The sequence below is a fragment of the Ctenopharyngodon idella genome, chromosome 24, assembly GCF_019924925.1.
Source record: "Ctenopharyngodon idella isolate HZGC_01 chromosome 24, HZGC01, whole genome shotgun sequence".
NCBI lineage: Eukaryota > Metazoa > Chordata > Actinopteri > Cypriniformes > Xenocyprididae > Ctenopharyngodon > Ctenopharyngodon idella.
This window is the reverse complement of record NC_067243.1, coordinates 26,212,292-26,229,941: the sequence shown is the minus strand read 5'-3', so window position 1 is coordinate 26,229,941 and position 17,650 is coordinate 26,212,292. Positions and strand designations below refer to the sequence as shown.

The following is a 17,650-nucleotide window of genomic DNA, read 5'->3' as shown; positions in this document are numbered from 1 at the left end:
TATTTTAGGTCAATAATTAAATAAAGAAATTAGTGTCATTGACCATTTAAACTCCTAAAGGTCAGATTTCCTTACTTCAGTATGGAAATATATATATATATATATATATATATATATATATATATATATATAAAAGCAATGGCACATGTGGTCTCAGGCTTTTAGACTTGGCCAGTTTAATTCAAAATCATGAATTGCGACATCATGAATGTTCTCCTGGTTTGAGTGTAGTCCTATAGTCTGCTCTCGGCAGTACATCTTCTCCCTGTGTCCACCTCTCCTCTTGGTAGCTCCTGTGATCTATTGGTTTTCTGCTCGACTTCCTCTTTTAAGTGTCGCACACTGCTGGCAGAGTTTCAGCCTTCCTGCTGGACTACAAAGCAGCTCACTCTCAACGGCTTTCCTGAGGGAGATCAGCTGAAAACTGGCCTCCTTTATTCTGCATGCAGAGAAAAGCTGCAGCCACAAATTCACGACTTGACTTCTTAAATTCCACACTGGGGATCCTTTCAGAATGAATGGGAGCTTGAGGAAACCTCTGTGTATGTGGGGATCACCCTTTACCACTCTCCTTTCAGCTGGTGGTCTTTAGATTAGTAAACATGGCATAAAACATGTTTAGTTAGGTTATCACTGTTTGATTAATTGCTGCTGCCCTTTTGAGAGAAAAAAAGTAGGCCTATATAAAATTGTAGATGAATTAATAAATTAGACGATTCTTTCTTTCTTTATGTAAGTGCAAATATCATATATATCAATAGATGGTTTTGTAAAATGCCAGAACATGTTCAGCGTGTGTGAATCAGTCATGCCGCGCGCTCGTTAACATTCTGCCCGGACAGCGAGCGATGCGGCGCCTGCGCGGCCTTTTCACAGCCTTTCAATCCTCTGAAGCGAGTTGAAGAGAGGAAGCCCAGCTCTCTGTTCGTGCGGTAACTGAAATGGATGGAGTAGAGAGGAAAAGGACGGAGGCTCAGAGGAGCATCATGAAAGATAACGAACTTAAACGAGACTCCAGCATCCCTGAGCGCGTGACACTCAAGAAGGAGATTGGACTTCTGAGCGCGTGCGCGATCATCATTGGTAAGGAAAGTTTACAACTTGTTTTCTTTTTGATGCTGGTTCATTCTTCTAACATGTAAACGTATTAAGACTTATAAACACAGATGCATCACAGATATTCGCCATCTTGTTAGTCGTGGACCTTTATATTGGGCTTTTATGCACACTAGAACACACAATATTGATCATTAACGCATTTTTAAATGCATGCTGGATATATTAGCTACCATAGTCGGATTAACTAATTGTAATTGCTTTATTTACTTGTAGAATTTAATTGAATATTCTATATTAATAGTTTATTGTATTAAATATGTATTTGATAAATAAAATATTGATAAAGTAATTATTTAATAACATTTAAGTAACTGTGATCGTTTTATTATTTTATATAAAATATTACGTTTTTTTTTTTTTTTTTGGTTGTTTTTTGTGTGATTTATTAGTATTACTTAGGAACAGTAAGGTTACAAATGCAGTTATGTATCTGACTTGGTTGTTTAATTTTTTTTTTTTTTTTTTTTTTTTTAAATAAATGTCTAAAAATATCGGAAAACAATATAGGCACTAATCATTGAGTGTTAAACAACAATCAATTAAAGTTTGCAGATCTTTTTAACTTTATACTTTTACTTAATCAACATCCACCATATGTTTGTCCTCTTAAAATGGGCCGCCGAATGAAAGCTAAAGATTGTTCCCTCCGCTTCTGATGGTATCCGGGGCTTTGACGGGCAGCAGTAAATTATTTATGCCTGCTGTTACGTAATCTCGTTGTACGACACTTGGGTGCTTGAGAGAAGAGCTGCCAGGAAGCGGGTTAGTGAGGGGGGCTGATCATTGTTTTGCGATGAAAACTCTCTCAGGTACTACAGCAGGGCTAGTGCTGTTGACTAGGCAAGTGTCATTGCTTTCGAACGATATTTGGGTTCTACTTCAAATTCAGTGTTATAGTAATAACAATATTATATCAGTTTTGTTACATAATCTTAATTATGTTTTTTTTTTTTTTTTTACTGGGATTACTGGGAGGCATGCAGTAATGAACAGGACACTTGAGCTAGTCTTTACTCTAGTGAATATTTGTCAGTGTGGGTTTATTTTTTGTAAAATAACAAATCTTGACATTTATACCAAGAAGTTATTGAGAATTCAGGGGGGTTTGGGAGGGTCTGACTCCCCTAAAGAAGTCTAGATTCCCCCTCGTTGATCCCGCTCATTTGCAGGGTCTGTTTTTTTGCAGAGCTTTCTACATTTGGCATGGTCGAGGCCGTCTTCCAGGGCAGTGTTGATGATCTTCACGTCTTCCTTCAGTCGGTCGTCCTCGTCGTTGGCATCCTTGGGGGCTTAGGGTCTTTCTGGCCACTGAATCCTTGTTGCTCCATGTGTTTGTTGCACGGTAGTCGCACTTCGCACATTTTCTCCTTGATTGGGGCAACGCCCCGCCATTTCCTAACATCTTTGTTCGTTATGTGGTCCCATCGCGTTAGCCCTAAGTCCATACACATTCGCATCTCCATGACATGCAGGGCTTGTTCATATGCCGTAAAAGGGCACAGGGAGAACTATCCTGGTCTTAAGGGTGGTTGGGCATTCGGCACCCCAATGAGCAGGCACCATTTCATACCACGTTAACCTGTGCTTTTTTGCCGTCACTGGTGATGATGGATTCGAGGTATTTGTAGTCCACGGGGCCGCATCCAGATACTCCATCTTTTTGTTGTTTAATTGCATGCCATGTTCCAAGCATGTCTTCTATCTTTGCGTGTTTCACTCGTGAGGAAGGGGTCATCAGCGTAGAGGAGTGACCATGAATGAGTCGACTGCAAGTCCTTGGTGACTGTGTCCATACAGGATAAACAGGACTGGTGAGAGGGGCGAGTCTTGGTGGACACCAACGGTAATTGAGAAGGGTGGCAATGTTCCGACAGGGCAGCGACGGTGCTGGTGACGCTGGTGTAGAGGGGCTTGATCCAAGTCACGTGGGCTTCAGGGACACCGTGAGCCCGAAGGGCATGCCAGATGAGGTCGTGGGGCACTCTGTCAAAAGCCTTCTCCAGGTCAAGGACCACCATAAGTACTGGCTTTTTCTTCTCACAGTGCCTCTCCAGAGCAGCCAGGTGGCATGGTGGCATCAGTGGTGCCTCATCCTTGGACAAAGCCGCATTGGATTGGTGAAACAGAAACTATTTTCTGAAGCCAGCCTTCGATAACTCGCTTGAAGATCTTCATTGTGTGGCATAGGAGGCGGATTGGGTGGTAATTAGGGCATTTGGCCATGTCACCTTTGCCCTTCCAGATGGGCACAGTGGTGCTGGTCAGCCAAGCGTTGAGCTTCACCATCAGTGGCAATTTGACTGAACAAATCAGTTAGGATGGTGATGCCTCGGTGGCCGAGAAGCTTCCAGGCTTCCACTGGGGGGATGTCGTCAGGGCCCATCATTTTCCCATTTTTTTCGATTTCCCATCTTGACTGCTACCTCGGCACTGGTGATGGCAGGGACTGGCATGCTTTTGGCTTGTAATAGATCTTGGTTGCTCCTCCCGATGTGTCAAGGTCGACATATAGTTGGTCGAAGTGGCCGGCTTTCACCACCACAAATGCCTGCTTTGCCGCCACTTTGTGGGACTGGTAATGTTGGTATTGTACTTTTGGTAAAGCTGCCGTTAGAAGCTCCGGTTTCTATAGAAACAGTCATTGTCCTGAGACGCGCGCTTAGGACTGGACATGCGCATTGGCTGGTCTAGCCTGAAAAATAAGCTTTTTTTAACGCTATTTGAGCATCTAAGCATCATTTATGGTACAGTTCATGACAGATTTCGTTGCTGATTTGAAATATGTTATTTAATTGTGAGTTATCAAGCAGTTTTTGAGATTTCAGGATTCCCCCATAGAGCTCCGGAGGTCACGTGACCCATTCTGTTTACACCACCATGCTGGCTGGCAGGGACAGCCGGGAGCGAATATGAAATGAATGGCGCCAACATCAGTTTCAAGGCAACAGAGTTCACTGCGCACTTTAATTAAAAAAAAAATATAGACATGTACATAGCAAAACATCATAAATGTCATGAAATCCTAACCCGTTTAATCCTAAATTTTTCCCAGACATGAAAATATCCAAATGAGGTGTCATTAGTTGCCCCTTGAAATAATCAATAATTATTTTTTTCAATTTTTTATGGAAATGTGTGTGAAAAATTGTGTTTAATGTTCGGCCACAATTGTGACCAGTGGAATAATGTGTAACATTACGTTATACTGAAAATTCTTATATAGCCTATCAGCCCAGCTATTTAACACATTTTAAACTCTTTCATATCATTTTAGGGTTACTATTAAACATAAAACCCTTATACAACACTTATAGGAGTAGTGAGCTAAAAGATAAAAAAAATACAAAATACAAATACAACCATCTGTTGTTTTGTTGTGTTGGTTAGCACATTTTATTGCAGTGAACCATTTCTATCGTCTTTTGGGATCCTTAGGAATACGATAAAATGATTTCCCCTTTGCTTTCCCGTGCCTTGTTCTTGCATCCTGGTGCACAGCAGCTGCTCACCATGTTGAAATAGTAAGGTTTGTAAGGTCTAAACAGTCTGGTTTTAAATTATTGTTCAATCACTATCGGTATCCAATGCTACAGCCGCTCTAGCGCTCTCCTGATGGCCTGCCAAAATGGCGGAGTTTAAATTGCGTGACGTCAACCTCCGGAGCTTTATTCCAGTAGATAGGACTTGGTTTTGTATGCCCGAAATAGCTGCCCAGAGGCAAATTTGGCCGCCAATTGAACAGACTCTGCTTGAAAGAGACTTTGCCATTATACTTATTAGGATTTTTTAGGATTTTCTGATGAATAGGAAGTAAATAGAAAATAATTTATCACATGGTATATATCAGAAACACCAGTGTGATTTCAATTGTGTTCACTGGTTTGTTCAAGAGCAAATGTTAAAGGTGCAATAGGACATTTTCGGAGAGGCTAGCAATAGCAAGCTAGCCTTTAAATCATAACATCGCACCCTACCTTCAGAGCGTCTCCAAAGCCACACCTCCTCCAAAACACGTGAAGGCACACACACAGCTGCTCTTGGCAAAGCATCACAAGAGACGGCATTAAACTACCTCATGTCTTAAAGCACATAAAATGACAATAATAATAAATGTAAACAACTTAGAGAGCTTGTACCTGACTGCTGCAGATTCATTTTGGTGTTGATACTGTTGACATGGAAACTCATAATTACGAGTCTGACTGAACAGCTCCAGTTAGAAAATCATGGGTTGCCATCACTTATTACGGTACTTATGGCGTGAACGCAGCATAAGCTCATTGTTTTGATTCGGTAGGAACTGTAAAATATGGCTGCTGTTTGCGGTGCTCTGTGACTGACGTCTGTCTACATAAACTCTGCATAGCATGAAACACGCTGATGACGTCTGTTGTCTGCAAGAACAGGGTGCGCGAGGGTATGTAAAAGCATACGTTGACAGGCAGGTAGGACATTGTATTATTTCATTCGGACCGAATATAATGATTAGATGAACATTTTATGGTCCTACACCTTCCACAGATGAGATATATTTATAAAAATACATTTAGACCATTTAACATAGTGATTGCTATCAGGATATGAGGAGATTTTCAACCAGTATAACCAAAATGTTTCTGTAGAGAATCACCTATTGCACCTTTAATATGAAGCTGCGAATGTAAAACATTCAGACCAGGAAAATACAACAGGTTTGCATTATGAATGACTGGGTCTGTTGTGTTCAGGACAAATGTAGATAGGAAATAACAATTACATGTGATTTGTTTGTTTTCTCAGGTAACATTATTGGCTCAGGAATCTTCATCTCTCCTAAGGGTGTTCTGGAGCATTCAGGTTCCGTCGGGATAGCGCTGGTGGTGTGGGTGTTAGGAGGAGGTGTAGCAGCTCTGGGTTCCCTTTGCTACGCTGAGCTAGGGGTCACCATCCCCAAATCTGGGGGAGACTATTCCTACGTCACAGAGATTTTTGGTGGTCTCATGGGGTATGACAGGTTCAAAAATGATCTATTAAAAAATAAATAAAAATCAAATGTCCATCACATATCCTGAACGTGCTGTGTTGCTCTCTAGGTTTCTGCTGTTATGGAGTGCAGTACTGATCATGTATCCCACCACATTGGCAGTCATAGCGCTCACTTTCTCCAACTATGTGCTTCAGCCAGTTTTTCCATACTGCATTCCTCCATTCATAGCCACACGCATGCTGTCTGCCATCTGCATATGTGAGTGCTTGTTTCTTTATTTATGTATTTGATTTATTTTTTTTAAACAGCCAGCTATTTAAAGAAAAGTTTATATAACAGTGCTAAAAGTCTACATTTTGAAATGGCTTTAGTTAGCCTGATGATTTGGCAGAATTTCACCTTGGGATTGAAGTAGAAAGCAAAAATATAATGACTGTTTTCAAACAGGTTGCCCAAAACCTTAACCTATGAATGCTTGCAACTCAATAGGAGAAAGCATATCATGCCATTTCAAACCCATATGACTTTCTTTCCTCTGTGAAATACAAAAGAAGAATTTTTGAAGAATACCCTGGCCACTCTTTTAAATATAACAAAAAATGAATGAGGATTGGGGCTGTCAAGCTCCAAAATGAAAAGAAGCAGCATATAAGTATGCATAAGTGTCATAAAAGTATCGTAAATGTAGTCCAAAACTAATTTTGATTTATTTTGCACATAATTAAAGTGCCCCTATTATGCAATGTTAAAGGTTCCTTAAATAAAATAAGACATATCTTGTTTCTTAGTGGTTTTAGATTATTTAAATGCTTGTTTTGTGTTGTTTTATATTATTTTAAGTCATCTTGAGGCCCCCTTGGAAGTTTGCTGAGGCCCCCTAGTGGGCCCCGGCCCCTGGTTGAGAACCACTGGTCTAAAAGCTTTGGAATGACCCAGTTAGAGTTACAACCCTGGATTTGTGCCAAAAGCACTTGACTGCTCAGTGATGGAGGTGGCATGGGTCTATAGCATGTGATTGCTGCATTAACTGTCTTTATTCAAGCCTGTTATGTGGAGTCATGCACACAAACCAAAACAACAAGAGCAAGACAGCGCCAGGAAAACGCAAGGCATTCAATCTCCTCACAGACCTGCTCTTTGCTCCCAGTTTTTGTTCTCATTGAAAGTTATTTGTTTCAATTGGGCTTAAACTTCTCTTGGAAGAGGGAAAGTGATTATGAAAGAGTGTGTAAGCGGTGACACTGATGGATGAGCCCATAGAATTACAAGTCCAACTCAACCCCCCCCATACAAGCTAATCCTAAATCAGTACTTCCTGATGGCAACGAGTCAGAATTTTACATGCAAGCTTTAGTCACAATGTTAGAAACACATTGAATTTGAAGTCACACATTAAGTGAATCAATTAAGACATTATTCAACCGTTTATCTTGTCTCTCTGTGTGTGTGTGAATATTTGTAGTGTTTTTGACATGGGTGAACTGCTACAGCGTGCGTTTGGCCACACGGATCCAGGACGCGTTTACAGTGGGAAAGCTTCTAGCTCTGGGGCTCATCATTACTGTCGGTTTGGTGCAGATCTTTGGAGGTGAGAATGTCACATGGATATCTAGAGAGCTGTATGTTAATATGGTGTCATTAATTCTCAAAAGTAATATATAATTAAAATACTTATAAAAAGAAGAAGCTAAAACATCAGCACTAAAACATTAAAGGGGTCAAATTGAAATCCAAAATGTGTTTACTTATTTGGTTCATAAGCATACACCTCCTGGGAAATCTATTGACAAGGCTTTTGTATGGCAAACTATTTTATATTAGCAATATCACACAGGTAGCTGTGCAATATGGCTGTATATCAGCACGGCTGTGGTTCGGCTGTAGGTAATCACAGAGTGCTGTTATAGAGCCATATTGCATGGTTACGAGTGCGATATTGTGTTTATACAACAGTTCAATGGCACAAGTGTGTAAATAAATAAGATATAACAACAGAGTGTCTTTAAAACCCTATTTTGTGTAGAACTACTTCCTTCCGCCACGGATTCAAATCTCAAGTTGACAGTTTGACCAAGCCTCCGTTACTAATTCTAAAACATCACTTTAGACCTAGTAACGAAGGAATGTTGAGTCCCTCCATTGAAACTCATTGCATTTTGTACAGTATTATTGACAGAGAGAGAGAGAGAGAGAGAGAGAGAGAGAAAGAGATCGCTTGAGCGAGCATTACCTGTCTGATATAACATTCATTCTACAGGTCGATGTCCATCCTTTGTTTACAAAAGTCCCTTTCAATTTAAAAGTCTCTTGCTACTGACTCATTCATTCGTAAAGTTTTCCGCCATCTAATGGCGTATTATTGTAACTTTCACTTAATCCAATATTACGCACTAACAGACCCTTTCTCAATACCAAATACAACATATTATTTATATAAAATAATATTTATCGATTTGCTCAGGAACAAGTAATAGATTAATAAGACCAAAGATTGCCTGTTTTATGTACCCAAAATGAATCAATATCCCATGTTTAACCACTATAAGAAACAGCAGCAAATCCCTGAAGCACTGTCCAAGATGAAGCTGTTCTCGGCGGGTACACGAGCAGTGAACGGCTGCTGATGGCCTGGAGCTCGCATCTCCGAAAACGTCTAAACAAATTGTAAAATAGGTGCTATGATTAAATATGAGTTACATATTTCAGGTCTAAACAACTTCATTCTAGCCTAAAAAATAAGTCTAGTATTGTAAAAAATACAGTTGATCTTCTTGGTCGCCATGACAGTCGCTTCAAGCGGAGTGATACAAATGGTGTTATCACTAGAATATCGCACGGCTGTTGTATAAACTGATATATCAGTCTGTCAATAGAAGTAATTATTAGTAATCCTTTCAATCATTTCAAAAGTCATCTATCTTCTGAGCACAACTGTTTGTTACTTGTCAAATTAACAGATCTGTTCCTGTCTGCTCAGGTAACTATGAGAGCCTGACCCCACAGGTGGCGTTCACATTTAATAAAGCTCCATCCATAGGGCAGATTGCCCTGGCTTTCCTTCATGCCTCCTTTGCCTTCAGCGGCTGGAACTTTCTCAACTATGTTACGGAGGAGGTGGTGGATCCGAGGAGGTTAGTCTGATACCACTTTTAAAACATGCCTGGACTGACAAAATCTGCTGGAATAATTGTACTGGCTTATTCTGAGGAAACTGCTACCAATTATCATTATTAAGAATTTGAGCCATATTAGTAATATAAGCTATTTAAAAATGTACATACACTGTATACGTTAAAATTCTAAAATTTCAGACACTGATTTCAGACACTGATTCCTGACTGTCACACTATCACACCACATGGATTTTTGTTTTCAGTCAGCACCATGTCAGACTGATATTGGAATTTGCCTTTTGGATAATTAAAGCCTATTATATATCATCTTCTTCATCATGCGTTTGTCTCTCACCACACAACCCGTGACAAAAGACCCGATCCAAAAAAAATAAAGTAAGCAGCAAATCGTTCGTGTTTTTTTTTTTTTTTTTTTTCATTATCATGGACTTTCCTGACTGTCACGCTGATTCATTTATGCTCCGAAGCTTCCTGAAGCAATATTTTGAAATCGGCCATCACTAAATAATTCGTTATTTTGGTTTTTTTTAGCGCACCAAAAATATTCTTGTCGCTTTATAATATTAATATTGAACCACTGTACTCACATGAACTAATTTAAATATGTTTTTTGTACCTTTATGGATCTTGAGAGAGGAAATGTCATTGCTCCCTATGTAGGCCTCACGGAGCCATCGGATTTAAACAAAAATATCTCAATTTGCGTTCCGAAGATTAACAAAGGTCTTTCGGGTCTGGAACGGCATGAGCGTGAGTAATGACAGAATTTTCATTTTTGGGTGAACTAACCCTTTAACACCACCACATGAGCGCAGTTGTCCGGGGAGGCTCCTCGAGGGAGCTTCGCCGCCTTGTGTGAGTTGGTGCTAGTATCCTGTGGATCATCCTTCACCGCTGATGAAGTCACCAGCCCCATTCCCAACCCAGTGCCCCGCCAGAACCCATCGGTTGGGATAAAGCAGTTTGAGCCCACTGCAGATGACGAGTCTTTCTCCGCCTCGAGCTGCAAACCCAGGCCATCTGGGGCTTGTGAGCCCATCATCGCTGCGGAGCCTGAAATGCACAAGTCTGACCGAGTGCTCATGCCGGCTGCGCCATCCACCACCGAGGGAGCCATCGTGGAATCGGAGGGCAAGGAGGAGGCCCCGCCCACCCTCCCGCCACTGAGAGTGAGACTCTGGCAGCACCAAATTTGGACCACAAATTAAGAGAATCTTCATCTGTCCCGTCAGTCCCTCCCAGCCTCCCTCTCCCACCACCTCTTTCAACCACCTTAGAGGACTTAGCCCTTATCATTGGACTGTTTCTTTCTCTCCAGCCTCATCCTCAGCCACTCCTGCCACCCACTCGTTACCATCTCCCACCAGTCCCTCTGTATCCACTTCTCCTCTCAGTCACGCGGATCCACCTCGGGCCAGCTGGGAACCGTCTCCACCTGGGCAAGAAGAGCCCATGACTACGCCTACAACCTCGGCAGACTACACTTCACTTTGACCTGTCCCCCTGAATCCCGCTCCTCCCACCCACGATTCCAGCATGGACCATTGGCCATTCAGGCCTCGCCAAGCTCGCTCGGTCAGTCGGCTCCACCTGGGTCAGACCTCGCCACACCTGTGCTGCAGACATGCAGGCCGTCCGCTGCACTTTGGCCTTCCATCCCTTCTACTTCCACCCCTTCTACTACCTGGGTCACTCCAGCTTGCCCTCTGACCTCCAGAACCACACCATCATTGCAGGGGGTCATCGCTGTGGCTCAGTCGCGGCCGCCAGGGTCTTCGACATCGCTCCATCACCTCAGCCCTTCGGCTACGAGGTGGGCTCTCACTCCAGCGTCATCGCCTCCGGCTGTCGATGGAGCATAGTTTTGGCTGTGGCCTGGACACCTGCCATCACGCCCCTGCTCAAAGCTCCTCCCCTGGCTCCACCTTCAGCACCAACCTGGACCTTTCAAATCCGCCTTCTCCCAGGCAGCTGTCCACCTCTGAAACCACCTCATGTATCCTCTGCTGGTTTGGCCATCCCTTCACGGGCGTTCTGTCACACTATCACACCACATGGACTTTTGTTTTCAATCAGTATTGTTTTCCCTTAGTTAGTTTGTTGTCATGGACACTCCTTCTGTTCAGTTTGTGTGTTTTTGTCGGGTCTCGTCAGTGTGTATGTTGTGTTGGACTGCTATTGTAATTTGCCTTTTGGATTATTAAAGCCTGTTATACTTCATCTTCTTCATCGTGCGTTTGTCTCACCACACAACCCGTGACACTGACAATGGGCTAAATGCATTTTTGACTCACTTTTTGAACCCACAATTATTATCTACTCCATAATTTCTACCCTTTTACCCTTTATCCACACATGCACTATGGCTGGATATATAAATTTGAATATTATTTTTATTGGTATAATATGTTTTTTTTTTGTTTGTTTGTTTTTTTACCTCAGGAATCTGCCACGAGCCATATACATCTCCATTCCACTGGTGACGTTTGTGTACACTCTCACAAACATTGCATATTTTTCCTCCATGTCTCCTGAGGAACTGCTGTCCTCCAATGCAGTGGCTGTTGTAAGTACAGGCCTTTGACTCACTGGGTTCATTCTTTTTAGATTATTAGCACTCTTCTAACACTCAAGAATGGATTCACTACACATTTGTGTCACTTTTGTGTGTGGGATTCACACTATTACAGTCTGCAGAAAGCGGACAGAATTTCATTAAAGTCCGCATGAAAAAGAAGTTGCGCTCATCTTTTCTTCCCTATTGTGACGTATATCCGAGTGAAACGGCTTCTGGAACAAAAACAAATGTAGGGCGGGACTTGATTTTGTCTGTGGGGAATTGATTGGATGGTTGTGGTTTGTTATTGGTGGGTCTCATGTGAGTGATAAGGGCACATGAATTTCAAAATAATTATGTGCACAGATAAATAATTTATAATAAATACTAGAAGAACTGTCAATTTTGATTTCAAGATGATTTTAAAAACAGATGTTTGTGAATGCTTTCTGTTGATCAGGCCAGCAGTTCTCCATTCAATTTATGATTAAATCAGTGTTATTTTAATATCACTGAGAAGTTTTGGTGATTTTGTTGTGTTTTGTCATTGTTTTTTATTGCTCTTTCTATATATATTTTTTTTATTAATTTTAATTTAAGTTGTTTTAGTTTTAGTTAACTATAATAGCGCTGGATCAAGTGATAGATTTATAAGCGGGGATCCTGTATATCTGTTGATTCAGGTGTCTGGATTGTGTTGGTGGAGTGATACTGTAGTGTTAGTAAAGTATGTCAGATTGTGGCAGTCTGCTGCATCTTTCAGAAAAGCCGCTCAAGATTGGCTGTGTAAATGTGGTCAACACAGGTTGTCTGGCTGCATTTGTACATTACTTGATTTGAAAACTTTAGTAAAACTTCAGTTGTAAAATCAACACAGACAGCACATGGAAATAAACTGTGGTATCAGTGGTCAACACCTTCTCGTCTGAATATGTTGATTCTGTTAATGATGTGCTAAAGCTTTGTTTCGCTTGCCTTAGACTTTCGGTGAAAAACTCCTCGGGGTGTTTTCCACCCTCATGCCGATCTCTGTGGCTCTCTCCACTTTTGGGGGCATCAATGGTTACCTCTTCACCTCCTCCAGGTGAGTGCATTTCTTTTTAATTCTACCTTACCTTCTGAGGAAACAGGGACCATTATATAGATTCATCATGAATGAAGAACATGAATGAATGATAAACGGTGATCATGTTGATCATGAATGATGAACTTTATATATGTCATCGTCACCATACACTGTGCACACAACATCAATTTAATAACAGCGCCACCTATTGGTAAAAAAATGATAAGCAATTTAATCATATTACCAGTGATTGTATTTATGATGTTCACTTGTTTTCGCTTAAAATAATCTAAAAATGTCTTTAGTTACTTATTGTTGTCATTGGTCTGATGTTCTCAGCCATGCTTGCATGACTCAATGTGCATTTTTTGTGCTTGGCCCCTAAAAGGATTAGTTCACTTTTAAATAAACCTTTGCTGATAACTTACTCACTCCCATGCCATCCAAGATGTCCATGTCTTTCTTTCTTCAGTCGAAAAGAAATGAAGGTTTTTGATGAAAACATTCCAGGATTTTTCTCCATATAATGGACTTCAATGGACACCAAACGGTTCAAGGTCCAAATGACAGTTTCAGTAGAGCTTCAAAGGGCTTTAAATGATACCAGACGAAGAATAAGGGTCTTATCTAGCGAAACGATCGGTCATTTTCGAAAAAAAAAATGTAAATGTATATGCTTTATATAAACAAATGTTCGCCTTCTAAGTGCTTCCGCCAAAACCGCATTTCCGTATTTTCCAGAAAGTTTACGCTGTCCTACGCCTTCCCTATTCTACTTACGGAACGAACGCGGCGCCAGTTACATTTTTTCCATAAGTTGAATAGGGTAGGCGTAGGACATACAGCGTAAACTTTTAGAACACTTAGAAGGCGAACATTTGTTTATATAAAGCATATACATTTACATTTTTTTCGAAAATGACCGATCGTTTCGCTAGATAAGACCCTTATTCCTCGTCTGGTATCGTTTAAAGCCCTTTGAAGCTGCACTGAAACTGTAATTTTGACCTTCAACCGTTTGGAGGCCATTGAAGTCCACCAAAAGAAGAATAATCCTAGAATGTTTTCGTCAAAAACCTTCATTTCTTTTCGACTGAAGAAAGAAAGACATGAACATCTTGGATGACATGGGGGTGAGTAAATTATCAGGAAAAGTTTATTTAAAAGTGGATTAATCCTTTAATTGCTGCTTGCAGCTATATTATTGTTGTTGTTGTTGTCATTGTAAACAAATAGTATCTTATGTAATTTTGCTTTTCAAGTAATTAAATATACTTTTAAGGATATTTAGATATTTGTACTGGAAAGCAGTACTGATTATGACAGTGATTCTTTGTTATGCATTTACTGTTTACGTGTGTGTTTGTTTGACAACATTCAGGTTGTGTTTTTCCGGGGCACGGGAAGGACATTTACCCAGCCTTCTTGCTATGATCCACTTTAAGCACTGCACACCGATTCCAGCTCTGCTTGTCTGTGTATGTGATTTTCATACGAGAACAATGAGTTTTTGTTAGAGCAACAACCCTATTGTGTTGCTTCACTGGATGTAACTTGTTCTAATTTGTTCCCATTAACTTGAATGAACTCTTCATTTTATTATTTCTCTGTTGTGCCTCTTGATCGTATCTTTCAGTGCACTGCCACAATCGTAATCTTGTGCATTGGAGAAACTCACAACCTTATAAACTATGTCTCTTTCATCAACTACCTCTCTTATGGAGTCACGATTGCTGGCCTGCTGTACTACAGATGGAAGAAGCCAAATTTATACAGGCCCATCAAGGTATTCAGTGATGTTCAAATATTATAAAAAGCCTGTGTGTATTCTATTCTACATCTATGTACTTATGTTTCATAGTAAAGCAAAATGGTGCATTATACAGTGCATAGCAGGTTCACCTGGATTATAGTGCTAAGATACAACAAATGTGTGGATATCAAAGCTTTAGGATTGTTCCTTTGTCAGGTGAGTCTCCTAGTGCCGGTGTGTTATCTGCTCTTCTGGGCTCTTCTGCTGGGCTTCAGTTTGCACTCAGAGCCGCTTGTGTGTGGAGTTGGGCTGGTCATTATGCTCACTGGAGTACCAGTTTATTTCCTGGGAGTTTACTGGAAAGACAAGCCAAAATGTGTATATGACTTCACTGGTAAGGAGACTGGATATCTTCAGCAAAGAATATCTTCACAATATACATGTTTAATTGAATTATTTACTCAGCCTCATGCCATTCCAAACTTTTTTTTCCCATGGAAAACAAAATAAGACGTTTTGAAGAATGTTCATGCTGCTCTTTTCCATACAGAAGTGCCACATAAGTGTTATAAAGTGAATCATGCACTATATTCCAAGTCTTCTGAAGTCACATGATAGCTTTGAGTGAACACTTCTGTGAAAAAGAAGTCCACTTTAGCATATCTTTAAAAAGAACACTTAAGTGGGAACTGAATGTAATGTTTCTGGACACCAAATTGCATTGTAATTGCAATTAAATAAAAATGTATTATAGTTTAAATTAATATTAAATGCAATTAGGTGAACTTAAAGGGTTAGTTCACCCAAAAAATTCTGTATTAAAATTCTGTCGTTAATTACTCACCCTCATGTCGTTCCACACCCGTAAGACCTTCGTTCATCTTCAGAACACAAATTAAGATATTTTTCATAAAATCCGATGGCTCAGTGAGGCCTGCATTACCATCAAGACAATTAACACTTTCAGATGCCCAGAAAGCTACTAAAGACGTATTTAAAACAGTTCATGTGACTACAGTGGTTCAACCTTAATTTTATGAAGCGACGAGAATACTTTTTGTGCGCCAAAAAAACCAAAATAACAACTTTTTTCAACAATATCTAGTGATGGCCGATTTCAAAACACTGCTTCATGAAGCTTCGGAGCTTTACGAATCTTTTGTTTCAAATCAGTGGTTCGGAGCGTGTATCAAACTGCCAAAGTCACGTGATTTCAGTAAACGAGGCTTCGTTACGTGATAAGTGTTTCGAAATTTGAGTGGTTCACCACTGGGGGGCGTGACTTTGGCAGTTTGATACGCGCTACGAACCACCTTGGCAATGGGTCTGATGCCACATATATTTGCACATCAGGCACAAATGAGAGTTTACAACTGGGAGCAATTTTTTTTTTTTTTTTGTGAATTTGGGTCTGTTCCTTACACAAATCTATTCAGAATATTTGGAATATGTTGCACAAGTCATATTGTTTGCAACGGCATGTGGATGAGTAAATAATAACAGAATATTTCATTTTTGGGTGAATTATTTCTTTAAATTGTGTATTAATGGCAACCATGCAATGATTTAATGTATTTATGAACTATATGTATATGTCGTCTTTTATACAGAGTGGGCTACGTACCTGGGACAAAGAGTGTTTTTTGTTGTTTTCCCGCAATTTGATCCTATTGAAATGGCAGAATGGACTGACAAATCTTCCTTCACAAGCAAAGCTTCTGGACCGCTTTGAATTTTTCTATCACTTTAATTTGGCAGCTCTTCACTTAAAGCCCACAATTTCCAGGCTTGTAGTAGTAGTAAAAAAGAAATGAAAGAATAACGCCTTGTTTATTTCAATGGGGACTGTATTTGAATGAGAGTCTGCTTCCATGAAACACTGTTTCAGCAATTATGGATTGTTCTGCACTCGGTATTGCTCACTTTTTGGTTAGGTATGATATTTCTACTGCAGAAAACTGTTTTAAAACCCTATAATTTGCTAAGGGGGTTCATTTGCAAATGTTGATACATGTACAGAATCTCTCCTCTCTTTTGTATGATGTACTTTTAAACCACATAACAGTTTCTACAGGCACTCATTGGTGTAAATACATTTAAATAGTTTCTAACTCTTCACAATTTTGGTCTTTAGTCTGAATTGATATATTTAGGCATATTTTCTTATTCTTACAGAATATGTAATTTCAGAATTAATTGCTTAAAATTATTGACAAGGGATTGAATTTTATATTCTCCTTTCTTTGTTTTTTTTTTGTTGTTGTTTTCACCCTTGGGGAAGAACTTTTCTCAATTCATAAATGGTTGTAAGAAAATAAATAAAATAATGCTTCTAGTGAGGTTTATGCTTAAAAACTGAAGAAGAACTTCAGACACTAACTCTTTTTCATAGTCGTATGCTATTTTGCTTCTCAGGTTTATGTAGTTATCTAGATCTAAACCAATAAGAATAGATTGATTTGCCTTTCCTAGGTTAGAAAACTATACACTTGTTAAAACAAAACTCTATATTGTGATTTGTGATATTTAGAAGATGCCTAGATCCAATCATTTTGTGGCTGCTAATATTCCAGTGGCAGATAAAATAATAATAATAAAAAAAACCTCACCATTTACATATACGATACAAACTGCTAAATTTTAAATATAAACCTTAAAGGGAAAAAAACCCTTATGGACACTTTTGAAAACTTTTAAATTCTGCCAGGGAGTGAGTTTAATTATTTGTAAAACTTCAAGAGTTGGGTGTGCAAGGCTGTTTAGCACTTAACTTGATGCGTAGTGTCATATTGTACAAGATAAAGCAGTTAAAATACCTGAATAAATAATGACATGTCAAAAGGCACCGCTGGGATTCGAACCCAGGATCTCCTGTTTACTAGACAGGCGCTTTAACCAACTAAGCCACGGCGCCCCCGCGACAGAGAGGGAAAATACGATTCTTGAAGATTGCATGAGTGTACATGTTCATATTTGAAATAAAGTTGTAATTAGCATTTGATTTGGTTGTATGATCGTTTAGTCATTTGGCACACAAAACGTTCTCTGTGCGTGC

General features: G+C 39.9%; 1 protein-coding gene and 1 non-coding gene across 2 annotated transcripts; one reads left to right on the top strand and one right to left on the bottom strand.

The window, feature by feature from the left end:
* Positions 1-427: 427 nt before the first annotated feature.
* slc7a10b (solute carrier family 7 member 10b) lies at positions 428-17,596 on the top strand. The gene is made up of 11 exons (XM_051885302.1): positions 428-1,083; positions 5,899-6,103; positions 6,192-6,343; positions 7,548-7,673; positions 9,063-9,216; positions 11,662-11,785; positions 12,757-12,860; positions 14,224-14,320; positions 14,479-14,628; positions 14,812-14,989; positions 16,206-17,596. Exons 1-11 carry the CDS (start codon positions 942-944, stop codon positions 16,325-16,327), a joined length of 1,554 nt encoding a protein of 517 aa, XP_051741262.1. The 5' UTR covers positions 428-941; the 3' UTR covers positions 16,328-17,596.
* trnat-agu (transfer RNA threonine (anticodon AGU)) lies at positions 17,436-17,509 on the bottom strand. Its single transcript has one exon. It is a non-coding gene; the product is annotated as a tRNA-Thr (tRNA).
* Positions 17,597-17,650: the final 54 nt, after the last annotated feature.